The 16,815-nt window shown below is 36.7% G+C and overlaps 1 protein-coding gene across 2 annotated transcripts; it reads left to right on the forward strand.

Moving 5' to 3' along the window:
• The first annotated feature begins 196 nt into the window (after positions 1–196).
• Positions 197–16,608, forward strand: LOC145223145 (uncharacterized). Of its 2 annotated transcripts, XM_080089494.1 has the most exons (18): positions 197–360; positions 461–546; positions 981–1,161; positions 1,503–1,552; positions 2,778–2,887; positions 4,016–4,130; positions 4,660–4,787; positions 5,765–5,979; positions 6,410–6,582; positions 8,086–8,200; positions 8,706–8,888; positions 9,397–9,779; positions 9,913–10,068; positions 10,475–10,590; positions 10,670–10,760; positions 11,543–11,664; positions 13,163–13,262; positions 13,693–16,608. In XM_080089494.1, exons 1-18 carry the CDS (start codon positions 303–305, stop codon positions 13,804–13,806), a joined length of 2,496 nt encoding a protein of 831 aa, XP_079945620.1. In that variant the 5' UTR covers positions 197–302; the 3' UTR covers positions 13,807–16,608. The 2 variants fall into 2 exon arrangements, with proteins under 2 accessions (XP_079945620.1, XP_079945621.1); XM_080089495.1 differs by lacking the exons at positions 197–360; positions 461–546; positions 981–1,161; positions 1,503–1,552 and adding an exon at positions 2,379–2,486.
• Positions 16,609–16,815: the final 207 nt, after the last annotated feature.

The raw sequence follows: 16,815 nt of genomic DNA on the forward strand, positions 1-16,815 counted from the left end.
CACAAGGCAATGTGCAGATAAAGGTTCCTTGCTTTCCAAACTTTTTCTACTCTGTAAATACCATTTCTTGAGACTCTTGAAATTGTTGTCAGCAGTACATGTTTGTTTATTTTTGACTTGTACCAAACAACCTGTATTTAGTTTGACCAGATGTAATCTGTACATCTTGATGTTACACATTTGTAACTGTTTCCATGTTTTGGATTTTATTGTAGATAAATCTTTATTAAAGTTGAAGTTTAGGGTCTATACTGCTGCAGTGGATTTAAATAGAAAGGTTCCTTTTGGGTCTTCATCAAATTATGCCTGTTGCAACTGGCCCTGTGGAAGATGAAAATGAAATAATTGCTTCCGCACAAAGTGAGTTACAATTTTATATTTTTTTTACATGGTACTATTAAACATGCACATTCTATATGTTTGTGGTAAAAGCAACATTTAAGCATGTAAACTTTCTTAGACAATTTCTCTGGCGCTTACACTGAAGGAATCTCTACCCAACCTGTTGATTTGTCTACAAAGAACTACCAACAACTTTATGAGCCAGTAAGTAAAAATCTTAAATGGGTGATTTGTTTTAAATTCTAAATCTTAATACAGACATGTGTACATAGTTCAGTTTGACAACATTTTAATTTTATTAGCAAACCTTTTTAGTTTGCAGTTGGCAATAGAAACAAAATCCCACCAATTTCTTGGTATTGTGCTGTAACCAAAACAATTATTTAATTGCCTTTAACACAACTTGTTCAATCAAAAACAAACCCAGAATGCTTGCATTTGTGTAAAGAATACTGATCTTTATACTAGTAATGACAACAGCAATTTTTATACACAATAAAATGCTATTTCCACTTCATATATATATATATGCTCTGTAGTAGTGTTGTGTTGATCAAGCCACTTTTTCTCTGTTTCTTGTAATATTATGTTATGCAGCATTTTAAATATTTCATAAAAAACAAATCACATTTGTGTAGTTTGATGAAGAACATGGATCTACAGTGTTTTTTCCACCCAACAGTCCTTCGGCGATTATGTTCCATCTACCAAGTGGGGCAAACAACCTAACTCCACATTCTCCAGGTTCAATTCCGCAAACCTCACGTTTATCACCAACTTTTGACCACCGGGAGTGCAGTCGCAGGCGAATTATTGCAGGTATTTAGCACAAAAGATAAAAAATAATACAGCAGTTCATACTACAAGCATTTTGAAGCATTTCTTTTGGGTGTTAAATTGCTGTGGGCTATTCAGCACTTTTATAGGCACCATAAAAATGGCTCCATAGGAATCATGTTTAAAGTAATTGAATATTTATGTACAAGACAGTCATTCAGACTACTAAGCACAATGTAGGTTTTAAAATAGGAGTTGTGATTAACACACAGACAAGTTTTTTGTTTCCCTTTCTCATTACCGTATGGGCATACAAAGGGGAAATTAAAACATGCCAAGCTGAGGTTTTTGAAACGAAACAATCATTCATTCTTGTTTCACAGAAGGAAAGAACACTCCCCTCTGTGTCTCAGCTACGCCATTTAGACACAAGGTAAAGTATCAATTATTCTTGAATCTTGAGTAAAATAATGTTATTGATACATTGATTGCTCACAGAAAAAACGTCATAGGTTGAAGCACCTTGGGCAATATATAAATTTATTTAAAGACATGCTATTCTCCTGTTAAAGCTATGTATGATTTTTTCTAGTCATCCCAAGCTATTTAGGTGTATATATGTGTTTGATTTTGCATGGTATTTGAGTGTCTAACACTTTAAAAACCTTTACATACTTAATTGATGTATAGCAAGTTAAACACTGAAAGTTTTTTGGCACAGACCTATGGCAAATGCTACTTTACACTTTTATGTTTGTTGTACAATATGAAGGTTTGTTTGTAGGGATGGCTATAGTTTGTCATTATGAAGTTGTAAAAAAGCAATGGAAAAATCTGTATCAAATTGTTTGACAAACTGCAATGTGTGTACTTTATTGCTCTGGGAGTATTTCATTCTTACCAGTTTTAACTCACTTGTCCAGAATTTAAAAATCAAATTCTTTCCCAAGAGAAATGGCAGTTTCCTTTTTGACCTAGTTTCTGACTCTCCAGTCCTCACTTGTTTTGTCTTTACCAACACACACCAGTAAGCTTCAGTCTGTAGTGCACTTATCAGCAATAATGGTGCCTTGTTAAAGTTATACACAAAACTTGTGTGCATAATGTTACATATGGTACTTTACTTGTTGGCTATATGGTATATTTAGTTTCCTATTCTTATGAAGACATATTTATCTCAGACTTCATTTTGTTTGTTTTTAGGAAAAATATTCAAATGATTTGTAGCATGCAAACTATTGTTGTTTCTTTTCTATTATATTTGTAAAATTACAATAATAGTTTGCACTATGCTTTATAGTGTTTGTGATGACTTTTTGTGTGTAAATAAATTTTGATGTTACAACTTTAACGTTGGTGGCACACAGGTAAGTCTAACCCTGAAAAAAATTACATTTCATGGCAGTGAAAGAACTGATTACAATATACTTGCAGTTTTGGGGGCAAAGCGAAGTATAAAAAATAGTAATTTAGTGAACTATATAATTATATAAGGCGAAATGGGATGAATTCAATCTTGCCTTACATGCAAGAGGTAGAAAAGTGTATGTAAACCTGGTAACTGTAAAACAAGAAAACTGCTTGTAACATTTATACAATGAATATTAATGAACTTTCAATGTTATGTGAAAGTGGAAGGCTTGAATTGTATTTTGTAGTCTGAAAGTCCAACTCGGAAGCGAGCAAGAACTTCGTCTTGTGGCGATTCCATGCGCGACTCATCCACCTCACAAGACCCAACACTTTCAATGGACCAGACTCGCATAAGGTAAACTATTCAATACAGTCAATAAAACAATAGCTTAAAATTGGTTCAGAGCGTTAAAGATTTAAAAATATGTATTGTTTTATACGATCACAAGGTGATTTTTACCATTTTTTTACCCATTGTTGTATATAATGTGAACTGCACAGATCTTGTTGATCCTGCAAACAGTGTTACAGCTTGTTTGCTGGTTTTATGAATGGATTATCTCTACTAGCCTTACCGGTTGAAATATATCTGTTAACAACAGCTGGTGTTTGTTATATATGGCGTTTGCATACAGAAACTATGTTGTGATTGATAATGCATTGTTTTGGTCTGTTGCGCACTAGTGCATTAAGTGATGTGGTAATTTCCTGAATTAAAACATGATACGTTTTGCATGCCATGGACCAAATTTTACTGGTGTATGAGTGAAAATTGGGCCACAGTTGAATGGTAAATTTTACTAACATGCATAGTTTTCTTCAGTTACTGCATACTCACGATGGAAACTTTTTAATTCATCATTAATTAAGTTCTATTCAAAATAATTTTGTAGATGTTTGTAGATTAAATGCTTCCATTTAACTTGTTTTTTTTTGTTTGGTAGTATTTTAACCTACATTGATTATTTTAAAACATGTATATCCAATCAACAATGCATTAGTGATGGGACGAGTACCCGGTACTCGGTATTGATGGTATGGAACAATTTCAGTGGTATTGATACTTGTACTCGGTATGGAAATATTTTGTCTCAGTTTTCTATACCAACATGCGAGTACCGAAGGCCGATGTACACCAAAAGAATATGGGCAACTTTATGCCAATATTTGCTTCAGACAGCACAAAATTGGAAAAAAGTTCCTCCAGTTTACATATATTTTTTTCGCTATCACGTGGGGATTACATTTTTTGGTGTGTGCGTGTGCACACCTGTACCGCGACCATGGCAGATAAATTAGCCAGTGATATACAACTAAGTACAACACTACACTTAAGTACTCGGTACTCGCTTCAAAACCTGGTATCGTCCCATCTTTACAATGCATGTTGGACTTATACCTGTATATAATGCTGAAAACTTTGTGTATTTTTTGAGTAAAAATGTTCTTAGGATTTTGACATTTAAACACATCTTCTTTTTAGACACCGAGTTACCAACCTTAAAAAACGGATTATAACCTCTCAAAAATCTGGTAGCGATGGTGCAAACTTTTCACTCGTCGATCGACTTGAATCAGTTACATCTCCACCAGCGCTGGTAAGAAGTCTATTTTCACAATTACAGACTGCTTAGATATCATATGATAATGTTGTTAGTATACTACGAAGAAAAAACTGTCAAAAGATTGTGAATGCCAAGCATATTTATGCATCATAATTGCTAGTATGCAAAAATTCTTTACAGCTGATCCCAGTAATGAAGAAATGTTCATAAACGTTAAGAGTAAATTAAGAGCAAGTTTTTTTACTTTGTATCCTGTTGGCAGCATCCACTTTCATATTCCAGCCTTATTGCCAAAAGATATTGTATTGTAATGAGTGTGATTGCGTTTAATAACAATTAATATCAAAATGGAGTGGTTTTACGATTTCTTTACAACAACTAATATTGTCGGGTAAAATGGTAACTAGTAAGACCTAAATAGAGTTTTGAGCTTGTCACACCTTTTTTGTGTGTGTGACCTGTTTGGAAATATCTGATATCAATCCAGTGCAGTGCAGCACAGTGGTTACTGGCTCACATTGTTCTGTGAACACACTTTAAGTTCATGCCCTCGTATGTGTAGAATGTGTCTCTTTCCTTGGGCAACCACAGTTCATCCAACATCTCTGCCAACACATACCTTGATGACGAACCCTCTTTGGTGGCATATGACAGACACCTGCAGTTGCCCATCAATGAGGCCAGTGTGAGGTAAGCAATCGTTGTTTGTCAATTTACTTTATGGGTCCACACCAATAGCCATGACACACTTGCTTTTGTCACAGGCAGCCGCATTAGGTCATTTTGACAGTATGTGTGGGTTAGGTTTGATCGAGATCTATACTGCTGTTTTATATGATATGGTGGCAGGTTAGCTTAGTAATAATGGTCATTAGGTTGTTTGGTATTTTTCGGCCAACTTTAATTTCCAATAGTTTGCAATTGCATAGGTTTAAATTTGCATTTTACTGTGAATGTTTACAAAGGTTGGTTTCGTTTTAAAAGGTCTATGATCAAATTTGTATTGTCATGGTTTAGAATTAGATGGTAAGAATCATAAATAAAACTGTATGTTTTATGCTTTATTGCTGGTTTGGAATTTGTAAGAAAATGTGTATTGCAGTTTATAAAAGCTATATCCTAGCTATAAACCAAACCTGTATATTTTCAACTTTACCCCAAACTGTTTTTTGATATTTGTTGCAATTACTGATCCAGTGTTCACCATGTTTACATTTTTAAACAAATTTTGATCCAACGTGACAAAGACCACAAGAGTAATTTTATTAATTTATTCCATTTGACATGCAGAATATATGTACGAAGCCTTTTCAAGTATATATGTTATCCTTACCTAAGTCATTTTTTCCTTTTGGGTTATCTGCATTTGTCAGAGAACAAACTTGTTTGTCAATCTTAATCTGACATGTAATATCACTTAAAAAAACGACCACAAGGTACCTTTTTGTTGTAAATTTTTTGGGTTACTTTGAAACATGTATTAAAAAAATAAAAAAATAAAAAATGCTTCAAAATGATGACAATTGTTTTTGTCAAAAGGTCTGCCAACTAAAATGTCTCTGTTTTATTCCACATTAGTGGCAATTTTGTTTTTTAAAATGGTTATTCAGAAAAACATTAACAGTTTATTCACAAATAAACTAAACCCTTACAATTTATTATGCCAGTTCACAAAGCATGCCACTGGGGAGCGAGACAGCACCCAGACAAGCGGTTTCAAACCCACAGGACATTACATCACACCGTGCACCCTACCCTTCCCTGGCCCTGGCAGATCATAATAATGAAGTGACATTATTGGAAACCTGTCCAGAAGAGTACTTTGCTAGGGAAGAAATTGCTGATGTTGGTGAAAATTGTCCATGCCATCCTGTTTCTCAGGGTAAATTGAAAGATGTTTATTGCAGTTTGCAGAGAGTGGTGTGTGTAAGCTGAATTTGCCGATCAAATTGACAGATTTAGGGAAAAAAAATTTTAAGTATGGGCATTATTTTCAGGCTGTTTCTGATTTCTGCTATATGTGTTTGACTTGCTATCTTTGTTAAGAATAAGATATCCTTTTCAAAAATTGTTATAAATAATGTTTAAAAAAATTAAATACAAATTCAGTTTTACTTCATAATCATAATGAATCCTGAATTATAGCCATCTTTAGCCCAGAAAACATTTTAGTAAATTGCAACAAAAACTGGCAACTTGTAATAGTAATATACCACAAACTGTATGTACAATGATCCATAAAACTATCTTCCAAAAATTGTAACAGGCAGTTATGTCAGGTAATGTAATATTTGTGTTTTTATATTCCACAGAACAAACAAGCCAGTCAGTACCCCAGCAAGATGTACAAGAAACTGAGTTGCCTTCAAACACTGATCATCACACACAACACCATAGATCCAATCGAAGTCATAGGTCTGGTCCTTCACGTCGCCACCACCAGCAAAGTCGAACGGAATCAAACCAACATCCAGTTGTAATGCAGGTGCTTATGTGTTTAATTCTGTTTTATCCAAGGAAACAAAGTTACTTAAAAGCTGGAAGCAGTTAATAAATTTTTAATGAATGTGGTTTTGGGGTTTATGCATATTCACTGGAATAGACGTAAACTCTAACTTGCTGTAAAGAGTTTTTACTGTTAGGCACAAAGTAATATTGTTTTCTTTATCACTGCATGGTTGGGGGTGTTTACCTATCTTGTTGAGATAATTACTCTTTAAAGATTTGTAGTATTAAGGACCAAAACATTTTAAGACCATAACGTTGCCACTTTTCAGTATATATATATGTGTGTGTGTGTGTGTGTGTGTGTGTGTGTGTGTGTGTGTGTGTGTGTGTGTGTGTGTGTGTTTAAGTAAAATAATTTGATTTTTTTATCGTAACTACTTGTAACAGTTCAGGCAATAAGCATTACTTTTTGGGGGGATACAATGCCTAAATAGTAATGTTTGTATGTTTTACGGAACAGATCTGGCTTTCATATATTATACATCTACTAAACCAGGGGTCTCCAACTCAACGGTTGTCCCGGGCCAATTTTCAAATTTTCTATAGGCCGCGGGCCACATGCAGTCACCAAACACCAATCATAGAAAAATATGTGGTTACACTACTGTGGAATTAACACTCCACGCCAGATGTTTCCAAACTAGATAGTTCATGGTTCCTTAGTGGCTAACGGCGTTATTTTCGTTGACCTCCAAGATCTCATGATTTCACTATTTTACTTGCATGTTCATCTATGCTTTTTTTTTCATAAACATCAACAAAGAAAGCAATTGTATGCGCATAATTCAATATCTTAATTTTGTCTGTGATGTCACAACCCGCTCTTAGATCATTGATATGCGTAATTAATTGATAATATTTAGGTAAAATAAATCCTAAAGCTGTAGTGGTAAAAGTTTAAATAACTTTTAGCAGCTTATGCTGTTTAATTGGTTTTAGCATTGAATTCATCGTGGACCATGGAAAATGTCTGTTATGTAAATGAAATGAAACGTCTGTTATGTAAATGAAATGGTTTGGAAACCACTGGCCTATAGGCATCTGAAGAAGTCAATGCGGCCAACATAAGTGTCAACAAAATGTTGGTTGGCCTGCATGAACTTAAAAGTTCCTTATCTCTAAGCTAAACAAAAATGGTGGACACAAAAAACTTAACGGATTTTAACTTCACGTTTTGATGATCAAAATAAGATTGCATTATTTCATCACAATAATAATAATGTATCACAAAGGTTAAATTTGGTATTTTTAACTTAGTAATATATAATTTTGAATTGTGAAATACTTTAAGGGGAATAAAACAAACACATCCTTTAAATTTTACAAGATATTAATTTATTTTTTCATCTGCTAATAATGCCGCGGGCCACGGAAAATTGCCTGGCGGTCCATGTGTGGCCCGCGGGCCGTGTGTTGGAGACCCCTGTACTAAACCATGCCAACTAAACTCAAAACTATACTTTTTTATTTGTGTTTACAGTATACCAGTGCCATCCCTATTTCTGTACCAGTGACCATGTCACCAATGACAATGCCCATGTACAGTGGTAGTCGTGGTCCAAGCGTCCCGTGCCCTATCCCACCACGTGTAGTAGGTAAGTCATGACTTCTGAGCCCAACTAATCCCTGCAAAACTGCTACTTGTATTGGCTCATTTTATAGCAAGGAATTTTGATTGGATCAGCAAAATAAGACTGTTTGTGCTCTACTGCACATTTTCATATTTTGTAATGTTACACATATATGTAATGTGAGTAAATTTGGTACAGTATTTTACATGCAGAACTGTTTATATGCGAATTTTCTTTTGTTGCAAAACATGTGAATTATAGTTAACTGGGACATGTTTTACCGATTGTATGCCATGCCATGCCATTATGTTTCGAAAATTCTGGTGTAGCTTCGGGAATAAAAAAAGCAAAGCTAGTCCTAAGAACCCTATAGAAATTTAAAACTTAGTATGCTATACTATCTGTGGGCTTAGGTCAGTTGTGAAAAAAACATTGTAACCTAAACGAAATATCTTAATTTTGAGTGTAAATGGCCTACATATCCCAATTAACAAAACAAAACCATTTTAAGTCTACTGTTTGAATGCAGCTTTTCCAACTCAAAGTGCACCAGTGTTGACCACTTGCAACCGTCCACCAGTGAGTCTGCAGCAACAGCAACACCCAGTGGCAACCCCGTTTCAGTTTCACGATTATCGAAATCTGTACCGTTCATCCCCAATGCACCTCCCAGCTTTGTCCATATCAGGCCAACCCCACCAACCCAATCAAGGTTGGTAGAGAGGAATTTTACATTTGCTGTCTTATCCACTAAATACCCATGGTTTGACCAAACAAAATGACTAACTTGATGAGTGATGACATCACACAACTATGACGTCAATGCATAGTCTTGTATTTTAAAGTTTTTTTAAAAATATATTACAAGCCTTTTTGGAACAGATTTGTGTGGCAGAAAATTAGACATTGATATACAAAACATCACATAAAGTTATAGTGTTTGTACATTACATTGATATCACAAATTGAAACACAACAGCGAAAAAATGTACGCTATATGCATATGACGTCAGAGTCTACTATAGTCAAGATAACTAGGAATGGAAAATATTTTCCTTGTAACGAAATCAGTCAAATGAATTTACAATATATATATTTCGTCCAATTGGCATCTTCAGTTCCTTATTCAAATACAATCGAATTCAATTTAGGACTTTCAGCAGGGATTTTCTAGTCGACAAGACATACTTTACATGAAACAAAACAACACTATTTTACAGCTCCAGTAAGCAGGCACCGAGCAACGCACCTAGACCATACATACCAACACCACATCCCTGCTATTCAAGCTATCAGCAATTCGAGACCTCCTGGAATTTACCCCCTACCCACATTGCCCCCAACCCACCATCCATCAGGATTGGTCCAGTCCGGACAGGCATCGATGTTTGCCCATCCAAGCTCTGCCCTTCATCCCACCCGGGTCCAGCACAGTAGCGTCCCAGTGGCCTCTGCCGGACCGTCCACTCTGCCCGGGTCCCACGGTCATTTAAGCCAACCACATTACCCTCACCCGCACCCACAACTGGTGCCATACGCTATGGCGCCAAATGCTGCACCAACCGATGTGACTGGAAGCAGGTTTATGCACAGAACAAGACAGGTAAAGTCCAAAAATTTAACTAGTATAATCTATTTTGACATATGCTGATTTCAACTCTATATTGATTATTATATACTTCACAAGTCCTTGTATGCAGAGACACAAAAAGTCCATTTTTTAATTTCTGTTTCAGTCTTTGCATTTTCACCCTGCTGTGGCACCACACGATCACCACCGAGGCGATAATCATGAGGGGGTGCAAGCGACCCCCCACGCTGTTGCCATGCCAACTGCCTTCATGTCGGCTGTCCCAACTATGTATTCTGAGTACGACTCCAGAGCTGCCCAGGTGAGCAGTTTAAATAGGAAAGAAGAAAGCGAGTACATGACAATAATCCAAATTTGTGTTACAGTTTTTTGTGTGCCTTTTCAGCATATCTTGAATTCTATGACAGTGGATTAAATAGATTAGTTCCAGAAGGTCCGTTAATGCTCAAACAATTTAATGGCATTTTACAGTTTCTGTACAATTTTAACAAATTTCGTCATGAATGCCTAGCCTATATCACAACTAAAATACAGTTAGGTTTCTGCCCTTTTTTTCACACATTTTTTTGCAGAGTTTATCAAAAGTGGAAACTGATTTGAAGATTTACGTAGAGGTTCGCAGACTTGTCATAGAAAATGCCACCTCCGAAAATGTTAAAACTCAGTGCAGTATGGCTCATATATTTTAATATTTGTTCCTTCCCCAGGCGAGCCACCCCACTGCACCCCCAGCATCTGGAATGCACCCCCATCCGCTTGTGATGTCACACTGGGGTATGACGCCTGTCGCTCCACCAATGCCCCAGTTGATCGCTTATCAATTGTAAGTACTCAAAAATGACATCATACATTTTATGACGTCACACTTTAACGTCATTGCCCTTACGTGTCTTGCTTTGCAGCCCTACCCTACCTGGCCTCATGTTTAATCCCTTGACGACTTGGAGAGCTTATGTGTCATTGGAAGACGATGTAGATCCCAGTAATTACGAGGTATTTGAAAATGTTATTGGCAATTTATCGTGAGAAACCTTTGTAGTTTGGAAAAAAATAAATCACTTGGGACCTTTTTAAACGCATGATCTATTCTCGGCGCGTTTAAAGCAAACGCAAGAAAAATCGATAAAGCGATTATGTGTAATTAGGGATGGACCTAAACTACCAGTGTTCCGTTGTGTCAAACAGTAAAAACGTTGCTATTTAACACAACCGAATATCTCTCATATATAACTTTGTATATATAAGTTCGATACCCAAACCTCAACAACGCAACCATGTGTATATTTTTGCAAAACAAAATTGTACATTTGGAACACAAAACACGGATCTGTTCATAAGTTTGACGTCAAAAAATAACGGCCCAGATAGACAAAGAAGGGACATGCTTTATTGTTCAATTATTTCGGCAAATGCTGATGCCATCATCAGTGATATGAGGGGCCACATCAGTTACACCCGTATATAACCACTTGTGTCACATAAAAGACACATAAAAAGATGCACAACAGTGACGTGAGTTGTATTGAGGTGCAAACCACCTTGTTGTGTGTGATTGCAGACCAATCACAACAATATGCAACAATTTCAAACACAATTACACAATAGCAAGATAACACGCCACATCAATAAACACAAATAGGTACAAAGGAACTGACTTAGAATCAGCATTTTAGGTTTATGATGTTGAATGCAAATTGATTCGGGCAGCATAATCCGTTAAAAGTTGATACACTGTAAATCAGTATTTCATGACCAAGGTTGTATCTTAATTACAGGCTCTACTGAATTTGGCCGATCAGCTCGGAGAAGCTAAACCACCTGGTCTTTCAAAGGGAAGAATCGATCAACTGTGTTCGTACAGATATAAGCCGGGCACACACAAGAGCGACCAACCAATGTAAGTAATTGCTTTTACTTGTCAATCATTGCAAGTGTTGTACAATGGGATAGCATATTAATACGTCATATTAGGTTATGGTTATGCTAGCCGCAGAATGTGTAATATTAGGACGTTTTAATGCATCTTTTTGTCCCGTTAGCTAGAACCCCGAAACTTAGGTATCTTTTCATAAAGGAAAGCATATTGTTTTTTTCCTAACGCTAGTAAGGAAAGAGTGGTTTAATTAAAGAGTTACGGCTCATTGTGCCGTTTTGTCGATTTTTCGGTTTCGACCCGTACTTTTTGAAAAATCGGCCAAAACCGAACTTTTTTCGTGTGTACATATTGAGGCATAAACTTTCATTCTCGCCATTTAACAACAGCATGTATGGATTGATTGTTGTATATAGAAACACGAGCCATGTTATCTCAAAAATACGCTGTGTATCGTACAGCTTACCTACTGCAAAAGTTGTTTGTCTAAAAAGAGTCTACCAATATCAACAACACAAGGTTCAGTTGTAAACGTCCATACAAAAGAGGTTTGTAGGTTCGGTCTAATGCGGCTGTAAACTCTTTAAGGTGGTTTCGGTGCTTTATTAATTTAAACCTATTCCAATTCCCAAAGATGTTCACTTTAAATTTTGACTTTAGTAGACGCACAGGGCGCTTAGCAAATCTCAAAACAGCCATCCCAAATAAAACTTCCCCTGCACGCCAGTTTGATCCTTTGTTAGTTGCTACATTGCAAAGTGAAATAATGGCCTGTTTTGATAAATCATTTATTTCATGTACTTGATTACAAACATACGTCCATTTTCCGTTAATGTCCTAATTTGCATATCGTCAGTTTTGGAGGAAATCCCTTTTCTGCAAATCCTTTCAAAACTTTTGTGCAATACCGTGACTGCAAAGGGAAATTCTAGTCACTTTTTGTTTGTCTTTTTGTCGGCATTGCATATACGCCAAGTTGCCAACATATGGTTTTGCACCAGACGTTAAAACATTAATAGCAACTACCCTAAGAATACTTTAAACTCAGAATTAAAGACAACCCTGCTACCACTGCTCTTTGATTAATGTGTAGAAAGAAGTTTGATCAAAAACACTGAATACATTAAAAAGCAGGCTCTATAGCTTGATTTTGGCCAAACTACTTTTCAAGTTTATGTCTAATACTTCAAGAAAAAATATTTCGATCTAGGTAGCGGATCTTACTAAATCTGTCCCACTCATGGTTTCAATGCTAGTTTTGCTCTTTTTGGTCCTGTTTACGTTTGTCTTTAATCAAGCAACATTTTGATTTATGTTTTAGTTACGTGATTAGTAGGCTGTGTTCTGATTCTGTACGACTCCTCTTATCGAAATGATTTAAATGTAAAAAGAAACTTTTTTGCACATGATTTTTTGTATATGCGTGGTTTGTAATACGATATTGGTTCTGTTTGATTCTGTACGATTTCCATGGATAAATCAGTTAAATTTCAAGTTCAACATTCTGCACACATGTTTTTAGATGCGTGGTTTGTATGTGTGAGTGGGAACCCAAACAACTACTGAGAGTTCTACCCTGCAGTCACGAATTTCATGCGAAATGCGTTGATCGTTGGCTAAAGGTAAGTTAAGAGTTTTTTCCATCATAAGCAATGTGTGATCTTGGTTTTCGTGTGAATAAACCTTTTAGGCACCAAAACATCATATATTTGTTTTGTTTTTAAAAAATTAGGGTTGTGTTAAAAAAATCTTTTTTCGTTGTGTTAAAAAAATCATACAAATTTGGACTAGTTGGCACAACCGCTGATGCACATGCTAGTATAGCGTTAGTACTTAAAAAAGTAAATCGCGGTTAAACTGGATTCGGTTAGTCCGGATCTTCGCCTAATTAAAACTGAACTAGAGGTAGAAGTGATTGGTAATGTGACATCGGTCAATAAGAATCTTCGGCCAATCCGGACAAATTAACCGAGGCTTACTGCATTTTTCAAAGATATATTTTTCATTCATGTTTTTACCAATTTTAGCATAATAGAAACTTTTTATTCACAGACCAACAGGACTTGCCCAATCTGTCGCAGTGATGCCGGTCAGCGCTCACGCAACTCCGCTAAGACATTTAGCGGCCGTAGCAACACCAGTAGCTCTCGCCGCGTGGTGTCGTGAGAGAGCAATAACCACCTCCATCCATCCCCTGTAATTCCATTAGACTGTGTTTGTCGCTATTAATCGAGGGGAGATCCCACAATCACACTAGTGCTGCTTTTCTCATCTTGTACTAACCGTCCATGTGTTACTTACTAACCCCACCTTGTGGTGGTATCTTCTAGCGTTGCTGCTTGTTCTGCATGCGGCGGTCTTACATAGGATTTTTTCGTTTTTGTTCTATCACGGCTTATTATTTCAGTTTAAATATTTCCAAAATTATACCTAGAAAGCGTTCTTAAACGAGCGCAGCATTATCATTAATTTTTATTGGAAAATTTCTTCCCAAAATGTTGTCTTCGTTTAGAAACCTCCTAATCAAATCACCTATATCAATGTAACTAAGATTTCTCCAAAACTTGCACCCACTTCTACATAATACTCAGTCGCCTAATAGAACTTATGCAAATCGTCTTCTAAAACCCTCGAAAAAAATGCTGAATCATCATTATTGGCATCACCTGGCATTTATAACCAAGACCCAGATATTTCGCACTCACCTAAACGTATATTGCAGAATATCTTAACAGATCCATGTAGCATTGTTTTGTGGGATAGTTGCGCCTTTCTGGGATTGTTGTAACGCTAAACACAAGCGCATTAAAGGAAAACCGTCGTGTATTTCATCAGTTAAAGGTGAAACGTTCACAAATTTAGAATGTTTTTCTCTTTGTTCTCAGTATGCTTTTCTACATAGCGAAGTTCTTTCAATAATCGTTTTTCCCAAATGTAGCGCCGTTTCAACCCCTACCTTTAACCCCTAGGCAGCGAATTGAGATGAATTCACACAAAAAAAACTTGCATGTATTGCTTTAAATTTGCCTATCAATTTCCGTCAATCAACTTGTACATACCTTTTCTCCTTTCAATCAACCAACAGTTGCAACCCTTTGTGAGGTCATCAACAGTGACGTCAATATGTTGATTGACCGCTTTTCCAGTTATCATAGTACGTACAAATGAAGACCTAAAGTAAAGCGGCGATGACGTCATTTTTTGTGACATCAACCCGACGTAACATACCTCACAGGGCGGCTCGCTAGTTGTAGTGGAAAGGTAGAATCTACAAGTTTTTGTTGTTGTTTTGTTTTGCTCAACTCGTAGCCCAACGTCTAGTGCCTTGACAGCATGTTTCGTATTGCTTTATTGTTTTTTTTTAATTACGCAGTTTCACATAACGGAAAACTAAAAAACCTCCCCATAATCAATTAAAAAGGGATGGGCCAAAACTGCAAATGTTCTGTTTGGTCGAGCACCGAGCATATTACACGCTAGTTTTGTAGCTTTCCATGTCCCTTATGTCAGCAGCGGTGCATTAAACTCTGCATGCTCAGGTCAGTTTTTGCAACTGCTCGACCGAGCACTGAGCATCAAAAACAGCGATGCTCGGTACCGAGTACTCGGGTTCTGGCTCGGCTCGACCCATCCCTAATATTTTCTGTATTAAACAGTTCTATATAGTATTACTTCAAGTTACATTTTCCACTTCCCTTCTAAACAAAGTTGCCTTTACCGCTTCCAGCACATTATTTTCAACAATTTGCGATTGTTATGTATTGCTGTAGTTCTTTGTGTGTGTATGTGTGTGCGCGTGTGTTGTGGAATGTGCGTGTGTGCGTTTTTTTACCAACCCCTTTTGTAGCAAATTAGCCAAGAGCAGTAATTGAGATCACCAGAGGGCGCAAGAGATTGTCTTTTGTAGTAGGCCACGTGCGCGTCAAAAAGAATGTAGCTCGATTTGTGTTTGTCCCTCGTAAATTTTCATGCCCATCGCTCGCTTCTACATGTTTCCTATTCGCAACGACCAATGAACTTGTACCCAAGTAGTGTTTCACTGTCCACTTTTTCTTTCTCGCACCGAAATCCAGAATCGTTACGTTATGTTATTTGCTGTCGTTTTTTCTGCAATCACACCGACGTAGCAGTGTTTCACAAAAAATATTTTTTATTTTTTTATAGTGGTAACGTTAGGTTTAAAAGAAACAAATAAATTAAAATGAGAACACTTAAAATTAATTTACTCATTTCGTTTGCGATTTTATTTTTGGAAACACTGCCGCGTCGGAATTCTATTTCTTATGTCTGCACGTAAAACAGAAATCGTAAGTATACCATCCATATATCGAGCCTGGTTGCAAAACACTGCTTAGCGCCTTCGATTTTCATTCCAAGATTATAGTGGCGTGTTCTGTCGTGTGCCGTGGTGTGTTCGTGTGTTTGCTTTCCACTTTCGCAAGTCCAGGGATCTCCCTTGCACGTCGTTGCCACTAACAACAGCCCCTTGGCCAGCCTGTTTATTAGTTTCTCAAGGTAAATTGGAGAAAATGGCATAAGGTTTAGATCATCATTTATGAACTTTTCCTGTAGAGAAACGAAGTCTATGTTATAAAACCAATTATTGAACGTTTGGAAAATAGCAACAAAAACTAAAGTTACTGGTATTTCCAATAAAAGCCGATTTGAGCAAACTTGTACAGGCTGGTCATGGGTCGATCCTTCCTTGTGTTATGTGTGCGTGATCATCACTCAACTAAACTTCACTGATCTTTGCGTTGTTGTAGTCAAACGTGACGTCATGTGCTTGCCCGTGCCTATTACAAGCTTTCACAATCAGGGCCCACTTTATTCCATCGGCCCTGAACGACGGTAAACCACACAACCATGGCTTGAAAGTAGACTGATGCTTCGTTTTGTTAAGGCTTGAGTGCAAGGGCGTGTTGTGAAATCTGCCATGGCGTCAAATACAATACAACACGGCATGCATATTTGTGGTGTTTATTACCGTCAAAGAAATCGTACACAGATACACAAGGCACGGACTAGAAGAGTAGTTTAACAAAGAACAAATAGCGAATTAAAGTTGCTTTAAATGTAGTAGTTTTGAAACTTATTGAGCATTTCGACAAATCTACTGTCATTATAAGTCAGTGGCTCGCAAAGTCCCACTGTGGATGTTTTACCTAAAGACTT

This window comes from Phallusia mammillata, chromosome 4, assembly GCF_965637545.1.
Source record: "Phallusia mammillata chromosome 4, kaPhaMamm4.hap1.1, whole genome shotgun sequence".
Taxonomy (NCBI): domain Eukaryota; kingdom Metazoa; phylum Chordata; class Ascidiacea; order Phlebobranchia; family Ascidiidae; genus Phallusia; species Phallusia mammillata.